This window comes from Heptranchias perlo, chromosome 27 (genome assembly GCF_035084215.1).
Source record: "Heptranchias perlo isolate sHepPer1 chromosome 27, sHepPer1.hap1, whole genome shotgun sequence".
In the NCBI taxonomy this organism is placed as follows: Eukaryota; Metazoa; Chordata; class Chondrichthyes; order Hexanchiformes; family Hexanchidae; genus Heptranchias; species Heptranchias perlo.
The window spans coordinates 17,685,571-17,704,099 of record NC_090351.1 but is presented as its reverse complement, the minus strand read 5'-3'; the positions used below and the strand labels follow the sequence as shown (position 1 = coordinate 17,704,099).

The window sequence follows — 18,529 nt, the reverse complement described above, 5'->3', positions numbered from 1 at the left end:
AACTTTTGAAATGCAGTCACTGTTGTAATGTAGGAAATAAGTGGATTGATAACCAAACTAACCTTGTTTTCATTGGTTATGCCACCTTCTTCACTCATGGAATGTATATAATATTCAACATCCTTGATTTCAGTATCCATTATCACTAGTCAGAATATTTCATTCACATGTCTTGTACCCATTTCATATTTTACGCAGTGAGGACTAGAGAGGCAAAGCAATCTGACGAATTTTACTCACTTAGCTACAGTACCTGTTGTATACATCTACTCCCTCCACCATGTACAGTGGCTGCAGTGAGTACTATCTACAAGATGCACTGCAGCAAGTCGCCAAAGCTTCTACGGCAGCACCTCCCAAATCTGGGACCTCCACCATTTAGAAGGACCAAGGCAGAAGGTGCATGGGAACACCATCAACTCCAGGTTCCCCTCCAAGTAACACACCATTCCGACTTGGACATATTTTGCCGTTCCTTCATCGTCAAAATCCTGGAACTCCCTCCCTAACAGCATCATGGGAGTACTTTCACCACTTGTATTGCAGCAATTAAAAAAGGCGGCCCACCACCACCTTCTCAAGGGGAGCTAGGGATGGGCAATAAATACTGGCCTTGCCAGCGATGCTCATGTCCCGAGAATGAACTTAAAAAAAGTTAACAATGATCCACTGTTAAAATTATACCACAACTCAGACACATTATCCAGGATAATATATATTTGTACTAAATTTGAAAAAAAAGTTCTAAAAGATTATAGAACACTCAATTAAAAAAACTGACAAGATGGTTAAAACTGAATTTTTTGTCAATACGCACTTTCAATGGGGCTCAGCTTCTTATGGGTTCAGAGAATTGAACAGTTGTTGCTTTGTCGTATTTAAAGTCACACATGCAATGTCTTCAATGAAAAATGTTATATTCATTTTGCTCTGTATATCACATTTATTATCTGTTTGTGTATTCATCTTTCTCTCTGTTTTACTTCTACGTACTTAGGTATTCATCCTAAATAACCACTGCTTTCTTTTCAACTTTTGCTCCTTTTTTAAAAAAAACATTTTTCATTTCCTGGGCCACTGGGCCATGCAAACAAGTAATTACAATAAGCAAAAAAAGATTAGACCTGGGTCAACGAGCATTTAGATAAAATGACATCCGGAGCACTATAAGCCAAATTAATACATCCATCAAACTTAGGCATAAACACATACATATAAAATCAGTCCTGGGTCAGAAATCAAATTAAATACACCAAACCTGATCACAAACACACACATAAAATCAGCCCTGTTCTTAGAAATCAAATTAACTAAATATCAGACCAGGGCACACATGAATAGGAAAAAATCAACCCTGGCCACGCTTTTCAGGCCTGAGCAGACAAATCAAATTAATTAAATACAGCAGGTCTGGCAATATGTAAAAAGTAAATTATATAGAGCTGGATGGAGCTTTCTTTGGAGCGGAGGAGGCTGAAGGAAGATTTAATTGAGGTGTAAAAAATTATGAGGGCCTAGATGGAATTGATGGGAAGGACCTGTTTCCCTTGGCAGAGGGGTCGATGACTGGGGGCATAGATTCAAAGTAATTGGTAAAAGGATTAGAGGGGAGTTGAGGAGAAATGTTTTCACTCAGAGGGTGGTGGGGGTCTGGAACTCACTGCCTGAAAGGGTGGTAGAGGCAGAAACCCTCAAGTACTGGGATGTGCACTTTAAGTGCCGTAATCTACAGGGCTACGGACCAAGTGCTGGAAAGTGGGATTAAGCTGGATAGCTCTTTTTCGGTCGGTACAGAGACGATGGGTCGAATGGCCTCCTCCTGTGCCGTAACTTTCTGTGATTCTATAAAATGTTTACTAAATTTTACAAAAAGAATGAATTTCAGATAAAGATGTGTCAGCTAAAAATAAGACTGATCCAATGTAACAAATCATGTAATCACAGAATTCTTTATCCAAATAGAACTCGAATACAAATTCCTATTTGAGCAAAACATGGCTTCCAGTTACCTGTGTTTTTATGCTCAGTGAAAAGTCATCGATCTGTGGCCAAATTCTACCTGGAGAGCAGAACAATTTAAAGTCTAAAGTGTAAAATTTTGCCCAACTTCATTTTTAAGGTCTGCGTTTCAACAGTATGTTTGTTGTAAGGCCTTGGAACCTTAGATTCCCAATTTTTGGTACTATATTTATGCCATCTTATTGGAACTACCGTTACAGAATGCACCTCAGATATCACATGCAAAAAGTACAAAAAGTGGAGTGGCTATGTTTTTGTTGAACATTGTGTCGTATTTGTTCAGATGAAATTGTTGAGTGGAAGGTGAAAGACAATATGCGGCAAATTGGTCAATAAGCAGTGCCCTGTGTACTTCTACCTGCATTGAGCAGTATCATTGTTAACATGAATATTTAGATTGCATCCTAAATGACTCATTTGCCAGCATTTGTCCTGTTGTGCAGGTTACAGAAGGGCATATTATTCATGTACCCTTTTTATTTTTGAAAGGCACAGGACAGTAATGTATTTCTAGGTTTCTTGTTTCACTACTACTTCCTAATGATTTGTATTTGTTGCATGTCACATTTGTGGTTGTCAAGATCAGTGGAAGTTTTCTTTTTTTGGTAGCCAATGTGGGCAATCAAGCACTCTCAGCTCCGTTCACGGTTCCTGCTAGACTGGGCAGAGTTTCCTCCCATCTACATCTCTGGAGAGGGTTGGAGAAATTCTGTCCATTGTGATTAAACCCCAAAATTAGAAGAACACACTGACATTTTCCACACCAGGTTATCCAATAGCAGCCAAATTAGATAGTTTTGTGAGGAGTATTTCTGTCCACTGGGAACTGGTCCAAGACATTCCAGGCTGATTTCACTTAGGTCAATGCATGAACTACACTCTCAATGTATGATTTATTTGGTACTGTCCATATCTACTCTGTACACCTGCAATAACAATGCCGTCCAGTATCTTTGCCCAACTGGGAACCCCAGTGCAAACATCAAATGACATCCCTAATTCCAGAGGAAAAAAATATTCTTCTCCACTGCATCTACTCGGATTTCTGAATGATTTTACTTTGGATGATATTTCAGGTTTTGGATGAACAGAAATGTTACTGCAATGTTGGGTGTTCCTACCATGCTTTTAAAAATTGTTTTGCCCTTCTTTAGACCCACAGACCCGAGTCTGCCTCACATCGGGGAAGCATGATAATCACCTGAGCTCCTATATTAATGCTAACTACATTAGGGTAAGATTACTTTCTTTTCATGGTAGCAACAAAATAGAAAATTGCTCCAGTCTGTGGTTAGCAGAGCACATAAAATAATAATTCTTGGTGTAGATTTTGTCTCAGTTTAACTGAGTTTAGTGTTAATTTTTCACAACATCTGCCCTTTGGACAAGTATTTAACAAGTTCTAAATTCCTATCTATATAGCTCAAATTAATAATGAGTAGACATTGTTGTCTATTTTTTAACTTCCTCAACTAATTCAGTGGCCTTGATTTTCCATCCTGTTTGTTCCATGATCTGTCTCCGATTCTTCCAAGGCTTCCCCCCCTCCCATCACACCCCCTCCCCCATTATCCATCCTATTCTCAATGCCCTTGATACCTTCTCTAATTTAAAGGCAAACATCCATTGCTTTTAATTTGACTTTAAATTTCTTCTTTCAATAGATTTGGTTTCGAACCTGGATATTTAAGGAATTTTTTTATATACGATGATTGTAACTAGAACTTCAATTCACTCCAGTATAGTGCTGTTTGTTTTTTTGGTTTATTGTGTTATTGTGAGCAATAACTTCCTGTCTTTTCCTATAGGATTTCAACCTTCTGAGCAAACCGGATAGAGTTTCATACATGTGAACCTAGTATTAAATGGCATCTGGGTATGATCATCTTTGTTTATCTCTTTCACTCAGGGATACGGAGGAAAGGAGAAAGCATACATTGCTACTCAGGGCCCCATGGAAAATACAGTAAATGACTTCTGGGAGATGGTTTGGCAAGAAGATTGTCCAATAATTGTGATGATTACAAAGCTAAAAGAGAAGAATGAGGTACGTAGATATGACAGCTCCTTTACTCCATTCCATATTAAAACAGTAACAGAGTTATGAGATTTATGCCAGTGGTAAGATGGTTTCCCTGTGGAACACTGATTTTAATATTGAGGAAAATAATTACTTGGGGAGATGGGTGGGGGGTAGGCAGGAACTTTCCTCCCACGATCAAACTCAAAATTATGTGGGATTGTGGCGGATATAGCGGGAAAATAAGAGAGTGGGGCTTATCGCCGCAATTGGGATTTCCCTCGCCCTGCCTCCACCCACTCCTTCCCTGCCCATCACATACAAATGGTGACGGTGTTGGGGGGGTGTTATCCGGGCCCAGGTGGATTTAAATCTTTTTGTTGCCTTACAGGGGGCGGGGGTGCCACGGGCAGCAGTGGTAAATACCCTAAAGTGCCCCCATGGAGGGAGGGGTTCTTTTAGCAGCCTCCTCCATTATGTCTCTTGTCTCTGTTGAGGAATTAGTGAATCTTGGTTTGAGATCTTTGGGATGTTTCTGTCCCTTGCTGGTTCTTCTGATGTTGCAGCGGAGTCTCTCCTGCAGCACCATTGGAGTGTCCTCCTATGCACTGGCCAGCTCCCTGTTGAGGATAGGAATCCCACCATGCACACTTAATCAGCACTGACCCAGGAAAATGGGTTGGGGCTCGGGTGGATACAGTTGCTCTGCCTCTAACAGCAGAATTCCCCTCTTATGTTGCAACAGACTTTAACTAAACAAATTGTATCAAGGTCATAGTCAGATACATCAGCTGCAATAAATAGATATTATCCAAAGCATAGACTTTATTTAAAGTGCCTTGTTTACTTATTTTTAAGTGCACTATTACAATTTAAGGAATCTTACAACTGAAACGTTTGAGAAAGCTTAATCAGCATTCTTAATGTTATATAAATATTATATAAATGCAAGATCTTTCCTTTCCTCTTATACTAGGCTTCTTGTATTTTCAGAAATGTGTTGTCTATTGGCCAGAAAGGCAAGACTCCTTTGGCAGGTTTGAAGTTGTTGTAAACAACCTAATGGAATGTGATGGGTATACTATTCTGGATCTAAGCATTAAGGTATTGGAACAACAATCAAATTATCACAGTTTAATACAAGCAAAAAGTGGCAGATGGAATTCAATGTCAGTAAATGTGAGGTGATACATTTTGGTTAAAAAAAAATAATAGTTATACTTTGAATGGGGACAGGTTGGGTTCTATGAAAGAGCAGGTTCAGGCTCACAAGATATTTTTAAGACAGCACCTCAAGTGGCTAAGGCCATAAAAAAGCAAATGGAATACTAGGTTTTATTGCCAAGAGATACTGAATATAATGAAGCAGTCCGAGCCCGCATGCAGTAAGACCTGGACAACATCCAGGCTTGGGCTGATAAGTGGCAAGTAACATTCGCGCCAGGCAAGTGCCAGGCAATGACCATCTCCAACAAGAGAGAGTCTAACCACCTCCCCTTGACATTCAATGGCATTACCATCGCCGAATCCACCACCATCAACATCCTGGGGGCCACCATTGACCAGAAACTTAACTGGACCAGCCATATAAATACAGTGGCTACAAGGGCAGGTCAGAGGCTGGGTTTTCTGCGGCGAGTGACTCACCTCCTGATTCCCCAAAGCCTTTTCACCATCTACAAGGCACAAGTCAGGAGTGTGATGGAATACTCTCCACTTGCCTGGATGAGTGCAGCTCCAACAACACTCAAGAAGCTCAACACCATCCAGGATAAAGCAGCCCGTTTGATTGGCACCCCATCCACCACCCTAAACATTCACTCCCTTCACCACTGGTGCACTGTGGCTGCATGTGTACCATCCACAGGATGCACTAAAGCAACTCGCCAAGGCTTCTTCGACAGCACCTCCCAAACCCGCGACCTCTACCACCTAGAAGGACAAGAGCAGCAAGTACATGGGAACAACATCACCTGCATGTTCCCCTCCAAGTCACACACCATCCCGACTTGGAAACATATCGCCGTTCCTTCATCGTCGCTGGGTCAAAATCCTGGAACTCCCTTCCTAACAGCACTGTGGGAGAACATTCACCACACAGACTGCAGCGGTTCAAGAAGGCGGCTCACCACCACCTTCTCAAGGGCAATTAGGGATGGGCAATAAATGCCGGCCTCGCCAGCGACGCCCACATCCCATGAACGAATAAAAAAAAAAGTTGAGATGTAATGGTGAATCTATATAAAACCCTAGTAAGACCACGGTTGGAGAATTGTGTTCAGTTTTGGGCTCCATACTATAGGAAGGATGTTAAGGCAATAGAGAAGATACAGCACAGATTCACTAGCACGCTGACTGATTTGAGGAAATACAAATATGAAGAAAGACGTGAAAAACTGGGGCTATTTTAATTAGAAAGAAGAGATTACAGGGTAAATTGTAGAGGTGTTTAAAATTATGAAGAGATGGCAGGTAGAAACAGTTTGTTTCCAGTATTTGATGGGTTTAAAACAAAAGGACATAGATCCAACTTTAAATATAAGAGATTTAGGACAGAGAGCAAGAGAAACTTTTTTTTACATAGCGGGTTCTAGGGTTGTTAAATACACTACTGGAGTTAATGATTGAACAGAGACTATGTCAACATTTAAGATTAGGTTAAACAGGTGATTGAAGGCAGGGGAATATTTGGGAAATAGAACAGGGGGTGGGCATTTGGGATTAGGACTACTGATCATGTGGCAGACAAACACCAATACAGATTGGTTGGGTCGAATGGCCTTAATCCATGTTGTAATTTCTATGTAAAAAGAACATTAGGGGCATGATTTTATCGGAGAGCCAGGAAGGGGGCAGGGGATGGAATTCCTGATGGGAAATCCAGAAGTACGGGTTTCTCGGACGTCCTTACGATTTTGACGTAAGGATGTCTTTTATTTATTTTTTGACGTTTTCCCGCCAGACAGGCCAGCCTGATTGAAAGGCTGGCCTCAGTTGGATGGGAGAAGAGGAAGGAAGCGGATGCGAGCAGGTAAGTCCTAGATGGGGGGGGGTGCGTCATCGAGCGGGGGGGGGCTCAGTCATTGGGAGGGTCGGTCTTCGGGGGTCATCAGGGGTGCTCAGTCATCGGGATCATCAGGGTCATCAGGGGGCCAAGTCATCAGGGGTCAACGGGGGGCTCAGTCATCCGGGGTCATCAGGAGGGTTCAGTCATTGGGGTCATAGGGGGGCTCAGCCATTGGGGGTCATCAGTGGGGGCTCAGTCATTGGGGTCATAGGGGGGCCTCAGCCATCGGGGTCATCGGTGGGGGTGCTCGGTCATCAGAGGGGAGTCAGTCATTGGGGGGGGGACTCAGTCATCGGAGTTCATCGGGGGGGTCAGTCATCGGGGGGGCCGGGGTCATTGCGGGGTCGGTGATCACAGAGTGGGGGTCGGAGATCCTGAGGGGGTCGGAGATCATGGGGGGTCGGAGATCGTGGTGGGGGTCACTGCAGCTGAGCTTGTTGGACCTGGGGGAAGCACTCCTGCTCCTCTGGTCCCACAAGCTGCGCTATAAAGGCACTTACCTGCTGAGCCGGGCCTTCTCACCTCCTCTCACATGTCGTGAATTAGAAGGCCTGGGAATCCCAGTCCCCAAGGTTTAAAAGCAAATAATCTGTTAAAATGGAGGCCTGCAGCCTCCTTGAAAGCTTTTAGTGACCGACCTGGCTCCCAAGAGTTGGTTGGTCGCCTGCCCCTTGTCCCGCCTCTGTTAAAACTGGAAATGGGAGGGTTGGAGCCGGGTTTTAGATTTTTAAAATTTTTACTGCCCTCCAACCCGCTCCTTTTTCTGAGTTAAAATCATGCCCTAGGTAATCGATTGAAGGGAAATGAATACTATGAGATTATAGTTCAATTAAAAAGATTGATGGTACAGTAGTGCCGTTTGTAAATGAATAAATATATTTGTTTTATAATAGTAGTTGCATTTACACAATGCCTTAGCATGTTGAAATATTTCAATGTGCTTCATACAATAAATTAATTCTGAAGTGTTGTGATTGCTGTTACATTGACAAATGTGGCAGCCATTCCGTTACTAGCAATGTTCCAAAAACAGACTCAAGATCAGTGACCAGTTAATCTGATTTTTGGTGGTGTTGGTTCATGAAGGAATGTAGGAATGTTGGATGGAACACCAGGAGAACTCTGTGCTCTTCTTTGAATGATCCCATGGTGTCTTTAACATATACTTGATCTAGCAAACGTCTGTTTAATGTCTGACCCAAAGAACTGCAATATGAGATTTCTTAGTTGAATGCTGCCAAGGTAAGCTGTAAATACCAAGTACTAGTGCCGTAAACACAAAGGTTCATTTCTTTAATGGCAGTTGTAGTTTTAGGGTGAAAAGTAGAAGCTAGGCACATATCCTCAGGTAGGAGAAAGAAAAAACTGGAGCGACAGTTCCCCACGCCATTCCCATGCTGCCTCTAATAACAGTGGCAAGAGAATCATTGACAGACATTTCAGCAGGAGTGTGAAGACCAGCATATTAGCAGAAAAGGAAAACTGGTGGGAAGGGGACCAGTAATTATCGCCATTGGTTTTAGTAAGGAGGTTCTATAAGGACGGTAAAATGATTTACTTCTTTCCAGGATGCAAAAGAGTCTCGAAGTGTAAAGCACTACTGGTACTCCTCCTGGCCAGATCACAAGACTCCAGACACAGCACAATCACTCTTGGATCTTGTACATGAGGTAGATGAAAGCAGACAGACTGCAGGAAACAGGGGGCCCATTGTAGTTCATTGCAGGTGAGAAACTATTTTTAAGTAACTCCCAATTGTAGCAATTCTGTACAAAATGTGGAAAAGGCCATGCAGATGAACTGTTCCTAGCCCCTGGCGGGTTGATGAAGATATGGATTTAACTACTTTGTGCTATTTTTGCACAATTTTTCATGTCATAACAGAAATAGTAATACATTTTTCTAGTAATGTAATATTCTTCAGAATTATTAAAGAAACATTATCAATGTTGCCAAGAAAGGAAAATAGCCGAGAGTCACATATCCTTTCTATCACAAGGCTACCGCACAACCAACGCATTAAGATTTCAGCATAAAATGTCTCCGTATTTGACAAACACACAAAGCTTTTGACAAACATTGCTTGTTAAAGGCACTGCCCCTTCATCAGAACAGCAGCAGTCACTTTAAACTCACTGTGTTTACTCTGTACTTACTCATTATTCTGTTATGATTTGTAATTAATTTGCACCTCATTAAGTCTTTAATAACGAAAATAACCATTGCATTTAGTGCAGGGATTGGGAGGACAGGCTGTTTCATTGCTACAAGCATCGGGTGCCAACAGATAAAAGAGACCAATGAAGTGGACATACTAGGAATTGTGTGTCAGATGCGGACAGACAGGTCAGTGTTGATGCTTCTAACCAAAGTAAGATTTCTAGAATTTTTAGAAGTTTTGTGCTTTAAGGGATGGGTAGAAATGTTTTAGACTGCAATAATTACATTTTTAGTATCCTGTGTCAACATCATGCACTCTCAAGTAAGGTAGGTGTAGCACACTACACTGCTGGCTGCAAACAATATGCCTTAATCTCAAACTCAGATATACACCCTCTCCTCCACCAATATAATTTTTTCAAAATCTCACACTAACCATCCTTACACTTTTTCTGAATAAGATTGACAATTTATGCCAAGTTGTGGCCATTTCTTTTACTGAGTCTGTGGTTAGTGCAACAGATAGATTTCCAAAATTATTTTACAAAGTGTCAGTTGGTAGAACTCTACCTCTGAGTCAGAAGATTGTGGCTTTAAGCTCCACTCCAGAATTGAGCATATAATCCTGATTTACATTTCAGTGCAGTACTGAGGGAGTACTGCATGGTTGGAGATGCCATCGTTCAGTTGAGACATTAAATGAAGGCTCCATCTGCCTGTTGAGGTGGACTCAAAATCAGGAACTTGTCCTAGTCAAGATTCATCCCTGAATCAATGCCACCAAAACAGATTAATTGATCATTTCTCTAATTTCTATTTAGAGAACTTGCTGTATGCAAATTCATTGCTGCATCTGCCTATAAATCAACAGTGACTACATTTCAAAAGAAAATTTGTTAACCGTGACATGCTTTAGATACTTTTGAGAATATGAAAGGCACTATATCTGATTACTTCCTTGTATCCTTCACCACTCTCATCCACTTAGCCCCTTCCAATCCCACATCCTTCTGTGTCCGCCTCAGAATAAATTCTCCCCCAAGTCATTTACTAACGTATTTTCAAACTCCCAACTGTCTAGCCTATGCCCTCCATTCACCACAATACTTCTGCAGCTGTTGATTTGCTCAACCACTCCCTGTTCTCTACCTTTGATGCTCTTGTCCCCAGTTAAACCCTTACTCTCTCCCACCCCGGTGGCTCTCATCTTCACTTCCTCAAGTCCAAAGGATGTAGACTTAAGCGTATTTGACACAAAACTGGTTGAACCATCCATCACTAGATCTGGCTGGACCACATCAAGCTCTATTGGGCCTCACTCTCCTCTGCCAAAACCACTCACCACTCCAGGATCTTTTCTTCACAATCAACCATCTCCTTAAACTCTTCTCCCCTGCCCTTTCTTCATCTCTAACAAGTGCAAGAAGCTCATGGACTTTTTTGTCACCAAGACTGAGACCATCCTCTACTTCCCCTTGCTCATCATGCCAAACCTTCCTCCAAGGCTCCGCTCTCCATTGCCCTGAATCCATGTCCTTCTCTAATTTCTCTCGTATCTCCCATCATGCCCTCTCCGAGCTATTTTTGTCCAGCTCCCTTGACCCCATTCCCACTAAACTGATGATCATCCAACTTTCATTCCTGATCCTCATACTAGCTGACATTGTAAATGATTCCCTCTCCGCAGGTACTGCTCCCTCCCTTTGAAAACCACCGTAATCACTACTCTCCTCAAAATACTCACCCTTGGCCCCTGTGTCGTTACAAACTACTGCCCCATCTCCAACATCCCTTTTCTCTACAAAGTTCTTGCACGGGTGTCACTTCCAAAATTTGATCCCATCTTTTCTCCAACTCAAATGTTTGAATCTCTCCAGTCAGCACTAATCAAAGTCAGAAATAGAATCCTCTGTGACTGTGATGATGGTGCACTATTCATTCTTGTCCTTCTCAACCTGTCTACAGCCTTCGACACAGTCAGCTGCACAATGCTCCTCCAAAGCCTATCCTCTGTTGTACAGCTCAAAGGGACTGCCTTCACTTGGTTCCACTCTTACCTATCCAGTCGTAGCCAAAGCATCTCCAGCATTGGCTTCTCTTCCCACCTACGCACCGTTACCTCTGGGTTTCCCAAGGATCTATACTTCACGCTCTCCTGTTCCTCATCTACATGCTGCCCCTTGGCAACATCATCACAGGCATTGGTTCAGCTTCCACATGTGCACGGACAACACCCAGTTCTACCTCTCCACCACTTCTCTTGTCCCCTACAGTGCCTTTACATTGCCAGACAGCTTGTCCAACATCCAGTCCTGGATGAGATGCAATTTCCTCCGATTAAACATTGGGAAGACTGAAGCCATCATCTTCAGCCCCTGCCACAAACACTGTACATATGCCACTGATACCATGCCCCTCCCTGGCCACTGTCTCAGCCTGAACCAGGCTGTTTGCAACCTCGGACCTATTTAACCCCAGCTGAATTTTTGACCTCATATCCTCCCCATCACAAAGACCACTTACCTCCTTCTCTATAACATCACCCGCCTCTACCCTGCCTCAGCCCATCTGCTGATAAAATCTTCATGGATGCCTTTGTCACCTCCAGACTCGACTATTCCAATACTTTCCTGGTCTCCTATCTTCCACCCTCCTTAATCTTCAACTCATCCAAAATTCTGCGGCTCATATCCTATCCCGCACCAACTCCCACTCACCCATCTCCCCTGTGCTCACTGACCTACATTTGCACCTGGTCTTCTAATGCCTCAAATTTAAAATTCTCATCCTTGTGTTTAAATCCCATCATGACCTCACCTCTCCCTATCTCTGTAATCACCTACAGTCCTACAACCCTTCTGAACTCTCCATTCTTCTGAATCCAGACCTTGTGAATCTCCTCTCCCTTTGCCCCACCATTGGCAGCCACCTTATCCCCACACTCTGGAATTGTCTCCCTGAACCCCACTGCCTCTCCACCTCCCTCTCCTCCTTCAAAACCCCCCTTAAAGCCAACCATAAAGCCCACCTTAAACCAAGCTTTCAGTCACCCCTCCTATATCTCTTTCTTTGGCTCGGCATTCATTTTTGCTGATTACACTTCTGTGCAGCACCTTAGGAAGTTCTTCTTTGTTAATAGCGTTGTATGAATGCAAGTTGTTGTTGTATATCAAAGCAAATTCTTCCTTTCTTATAGTGCCCTCACAGCTAGTAGAAAGAGGAAGCTTTCATCAAACACATCTGTGCTAGGTTTAAAACCATGCCTACCAGGTGAAAGGGCAGAGTTCTAACCTACTGCACCGTGCAGTTCCAATATAACATCATTACAGTTTGGCACATATCTGAAACCTCACAATATATAGTGCCCATCATGTTTCACACAATTAATTATTTTTTGAGTGCAGAGACTTGTGCAGCAAAGGCTCACATTACAAATGGCCTGTTGACCTCTTTTTCTTCAGTAGTATTGATTGAGAGAGAAATGTTGACCACTGGAAGAACTTGGTGCTCTTCCTCGAATAGTGCTATGTGACCCTCAATGCCCACTTGAACCACAGGCACATGCAGACTGACCACATCTGATAGGCAGTACCTCCAACAATCTCTCAGCATTGTACTGGAGTGTCAGCCTAGATTATGTGCTCAAGTCCTGAGGTGGGGCTTGAACCTACTAACTTGTGACCCAGGAGTGAATGCTAACTATTGAGTTGAGCTAGCACCTAAATCTTAAAAAGAAGAATGCTATTAAATGAGGCAATACTTTCAGTGTAAACTATTTTACACTGAAGAGATTGGAGAGATTGTGAAGGGGTGGGAGATCGTGGGGGGGTCAGGGATCGTGAGGGGGTCAGCGATTGTGAGGGGGGGGGTCGCTGCAGGTAGGCTTGTTGGGCCTGAGGAAAGCACTCCTGTACCTCCGGCCCACAATCAGTGCTATAAAGGCACTTACCTACAGTTTCGGGCCTTCTTGTCTCCTCTCACGTGGCGTGAAGGATAAAGCCCGGGAATCCCGACCCCCAAGGGCTAAAATCAAAAAAACTTTGAAAATGGAGGCCTGCTGCCTTCTTAAAAGCTTTCACTGACCGGCCCACCTCCTGAGAGCGGGTTGGTCGCCCGCCCTTCGTCCCGCCACCATGAAAACAGGAAATGGGCGGGTTGGAGGCGGGTTGGGGGCGAGTTTTGAGATTTTTGCAATTGTTACTGCCCCCTTTCCCCCAACCAACCCATTTTCCAGGTTAAAATCATGCCAATGGAGTCAGTCTATGAGTTTGCCTACAACTGATGTTAGACTAACTGGTCTATAGTTACCCAATTTATCCCCTCCATTCTTGAACAAAGTGTTACATCGATTACTCTTCATTCCAATGGTACAATTTAAAGCAGCAACTTTTCTGAATTGGAGGATAGTTAGAGAGAAACATAATGGCTCAGTGATTTAGTACCTTATCATTTTTCTCAAAAGACCTGGATTAGAATCCAGCCCAGACTTTTGGAATGTGTGCCTTTTCTCTCTACCAGTTCCAAGAGTCTTGCACAGAAATGGCAATCATTGTCAGACAGGAGACAAGAATGACTGGTCTGGGAAATGGAAAAGCTTACACTGGTGCAGCAGGGATCTGAGATTACGATTAAGACACATTCTGATGGAAGAGTGGAGGGACCTTTACTCTTGGTTCAGTTGTAATAGATCTGAAGCAGGGATGCTTGATGCTGACATTCTCCAACATGAAGAAAGGATTGCATTCCACAGATCAACATCTCCCACTTTGATGAGTTCAACAACCTGCCCAAAATATTAACTATCTTAAAATAAATGATGCTTAAAAGTAGCCACTTGAATCTCTAAATGGAAACAATGTAAAAATCCTGAATTCCCTCAAAAGTAGCTGGTATCAAAATGTGCTACTTCTACATTACTTTTTAACTAAATTTCTAAGAACACTGAATTCTTCATACCATGTCTTTGTTTAAATAAAACATATTTACAGATTTCTGTGCAATACATTTCAGTCCCTTTACACAAGGATTCCAAATCATGAACTTTACATTCCTCCAATGCCTGCACATCCTGTGCCAAATGTTACTTTGGGTTACGCTACTGTATTAAAATGGATCCCAACATAGCAGAAGAGGGTTAGTCTGTACAATCAATACTGTGATGTGTTAACATTTATGTTGCTGAGTTCCTGCCTTCTGAAATTAGCAGCTGAGTTAATTTGTTAATTGCTTCTAATTCCTCTGCTCCTATGAAAATTAATTACCTGTATAAAGTTCTTATGAATGTGTCTTGCAAATATTATATGACTTCTATCTTTTAGGGGTGGAATGATCCAGACAAGTGAGCAATATCAATCCTTGCATCAAACATTATGTCTTTATCAAAGCAATCACTCCAAGAAGTCTGATTCATCTTCAACTTCAAAGTGAAGTGCGCCTCTCTGCATTTAATAAAGCAATGGTGAATGTTTCAAATCAGATTTCTCCAGGGAAAAAAGGAGTATAAAAACATGAATGAGACAACAAAAAAAATTGCTTCTGCAATTGCATTATTCTACTGTTGATGATACAATAGATTTCCATTTATCTATAAAGGTATAACTGTGGACCTTGGATATGTACATTAATGCACATCCGATGGCTAGTGGCAAATTCAGCAACATTTCAGATAGAGATTTTGACCATTTCTCTAGTTGCTTTTCGGACTAGAAGTCCCTGCTATGGGTTACCACTATATTACAGGCTCCACCTAAGCTTTCATATGAGGTTAATATTTTTTACCACATCCGATTTATGTTTTACACCATAATTGCAATTTAACGAAGCATTGAGAACTCTATGGAAACATGAAAAGGATGGAGATTCATTTCATAAGAGCTTAAGAACATAAGAAATAGGAGCAGGAGTAGGCCACATGGTTCCTCGAGACTGCCATTCAATGAATGAATGAATGCCATTCATTCATGGCTGATCTTCGACCTCAACTCCACTTTCCTGCCCAATCCCCATATCCCTTAATTCCCCTAGAGTACAGAAATTTGTACATCTCAGCCTTGAATATATTCAACGACTCAGCATCCACAGCCCTCTGGGGTAGAGAATTCCAAAGATTCACACCCCTCTGAGTTAAGAAATTCCTCAGTCTTAAATGGCCAACCTCTTATCCTGTGACTATGCCCCTAGTTCTAGACTCTCCAGCCAAGGGAAACAACCTCTCAGCATCTACCCTGTCAAGCCACCTGATAATCTTATATGTTTCAATTAGATCACCTCTCATTCTTCTAAACTCCAGAGAACATTGGCCCATTCTACTCAACCTCGCCTCAGAGGAGAACCCTCTTATCCCAGGAATTAATCTAGTGAACCTTCACTGCAGCACTTCTAAGGCAAGTATATCCTTCCTTAGGTAAGGTGACCAAAACTGTACACAGTACTCCAAGTGAGGTCTCACCAAAGCCCTGTACAATTGTAATAAGACTTCCAATCTTTTGTACTCCAACCCCCTTGCAGTAAAGGCCAACATTCCATTTGCTTTCCTAACTGTTTGCTGTACCTGCATGCTAACTTTTTGTGTTTCTTGTACAAGGACACCCAAGTTTGTCTGTTCCAAGATTATGCTGTCAAAGTCTAATAGGTGGAGTCTGTTAAGATTGCATCAATTTTTTAAATTATTTGATTTACTTATATTGCAAAAAGTTTACTGAACTGGGAGATTACACTGGTGAGGAATGGAGTATTTACTTATTGTAAGTTTAGCAACAGAAGTGAAGTCTTCTTAGCACAAGCCACATCACTGCAAGTGCCACAGTTATCAAAGTGCCAAAATGAAGTGCCTCAACCCAGCTTCAAAGACTGCCCCATGCAGCCCTGCTAATACAGTGTCAATTGTAGAACTTTGTTTTTTTTTAATGTCATTTACATTGATGAGAGCACAAAGACATCCCGACATTTTAGCCATATTTTAATTATTCATTCACATGCTTCCAGAACAGTCACCCCTTTTCTAATACTATTAAAACTATACTCCATCCAAACATAGTCAACGTGTCCAGGAATGTATATGGATGTCTTTTGTAATGTGTTCTGACTCTATAAGGGATAAAACAACATGGTTGGAAGGCTGAATAATAAAGGAAATTCAGGAATAGTTAGGATCCCTGATGATATTCTATCCGTTCTATAGGGTTTCAAATTCCAAAAAGTATTGTGGAACATCCAGTACAGTATTTGAGTCAAGAGGGCCAAGTTGTAATGCTACTCTTGCCTGACTGTCACACTCTTATTCCCCCAGTGGGTTTGGATGAGGGACAGAAAATTGGCTATGGTAGAGTTCTTTCTTCTATCATTCATATGCACTTCCTGAACAACAAGCAGCACTGAAGGAATCTGAAAATGTCCACAGGCTGAACCATCTTGTCCTAAGTCAAAAGTATAAATATTTGTTGGAAGGTGAGAATACAATTGGTGGGGGAAGGGGGGAAATCGCAAACCACTAAGCATTGACCAAATTACTGTGTTGGCTAAATAACCGATTTATTCACTGAAACTCCCCACACTAGTACTTGTGTTTTAACATTTTGGTTTCAATTATTATATCCCATTCTAAAAGGTCAGAGGTTTACATCTGCTAACAAACAGGTTTTCTGACAAATAACTTGAATAATAAATTAGCAGGTTTCCAGCCAAATGAGTTACTTTAACATCCATGTGATAGAATAAGTAGATCATTACTTTTAATACAGTAACGGCTTAGAAAACATTATAATCTGCCAGAGTTTAGCAGGCACAGGTTTTTTTTTAATTAAGTATCTAGCAACATGGTAATTTTTCTTTTCTTTTATTACATTATAGTCTACTTCTGTTAATTCAAAGTCAAGTTTTGCTTGTAAAGAATTTGGATTATCCAGTAGTTCGAATTAAGAAATGTTAATAAAGCAGCACAGTATGCACTTTTCGCACAATTAACAGATAATTTGAATTAAGAATAGACTGTACACAAGTGTGTTTTAAAAAATGTGAGGTGGTGGCATTTAAAAAAATAGATTTATTCTCCCTGCAACTATTTTCATCACTTCTTTTAGGCCCCTCTGCACATTGCACTAATTTCCAGTAACAGAGTTAGCATTCAGCATGCTCCCAACCCTCTGCCACTATTGTTCTGGAACTATTTGGTGGAAGATGCATAGACCACCCCAAGGTCAATTATCTACTGGTCTTAACACCAGTCCTCCCATAAGAAATAGAAGCAGGAGTAGGCCATGTGGCCCTTCAAGCCTGCTCCGCCATTCAATAAGATCATGTACTATCTTCAAACTCAACTGCACTTTCTCACCCAATCCCCATATCTCTTGATTCCCTTAGAGTCCAAAAATCTATCGATCTCAGTCTTGAATATACTCAACGACTCAGCATCCACAGCCCTCTGGGGTAGAGAATTCCAAAGATTCACAACCCTCTGAGTGAAGAAATTTCTCCTCATCTCAGTCCTAAATGGCCAACTCCTTATCCTGAGACTATGCCCCCTAGTTCTAGACTTTCCAGCCAAGGGAAACAGACTCTCAGCATCTATCCTGTCAAGCCCGCTCAGAATCTTATTTGTTTCAATGAGATCACCTCTCATTCTTCTAAACTCCAGAGAGTATAGGCCATTCTACTCAATCTCTCCTCATAAGACAAACCTCTCATCCCAGAAATCAATCTCGTGAACCTTTGTTGCACCGCCTCTAAGGCAAGTATATCCTTCCTTAGGTAAGGAGACCAAAACTGTTCACAGTACTCCAGGTCTCAGCAAAGCCTTGTACAATTGCAGCAAGACTTCCTTACTCTTGTACTCCAACTCCCTTGCAATAAAGGCCAACGTACCATTTGCCTTCCGAATTGCTCGCTGAGCCTGCATGTTGACCTTTTGTGTTTCGTGTACAAATTCATCTGAATACCAATATTTAATAATTTCTCACCATTTAAAAAATATTCTGTTTTTCTATTCTTCCTACCAAAGTGAATAACCTAAGTGAATTTCCCCATATTATACTCCAGCTGCCACCTCCTTGCCACTCACTTAATCTGTCTATATCTCTTTGCAGACTCTTTGGGGGTGATTTTAAACCCCAAGAACAGGCGGGTTGGGGCGGATGGGAGTTGAAAATAGTTGTTTTTTTGGGTCCCAACCTCAAAATTTTTGGACTTTGCTTTCCCAGTGGGAAGCCTGTACTTTTACCCACGATGTTAAACCCGGAAATAAAGTCGGGTTACAGTCGTGACCCAAA

General features: G+C 41.9%; 1 protein-coding gene across 1 annotated transcript in view; it reads left to right on the top strand.

The window, feature by feature from the left end:
• LOC137344442 (receptor-type tyrosine-protein phosphatase R-like) overlaps positions 1-17,111 on the top strand; it is an 86,251-nt gene extending 69,140 nt beyond the window's left edge. The window contains exons 6-11 of the mRNA XM_068007412.1: positions 3,174-3,253; positions 3,929-4,066; positions 5,033-5,143; positions 8,675-8,832; positions 9,339-9,452; positions 14,585-17,111. Coding sequence (XP_067863513.1) covers positions 3,174-3,253; positions 3,929-4,066; positions 5,033-5,143; positions 8,675-8,832; positions 9,339-9,452; positions 14,585-14,693 — 710 coding nt within the window. The 3' untranslated portion in view covers positions 14,694-17,111. The remainder of the gene's footprint in view (positions 1-3,173; positions 3,254-3,928; positions 4,067-5,032; positions 5,144-8,674; positions 8,833-9,338; positions 9,453-14,584) is intronic.
• The last annotated feature ends 1,418 nt before the right edge of the window (positions 17,112-18,529 follow it).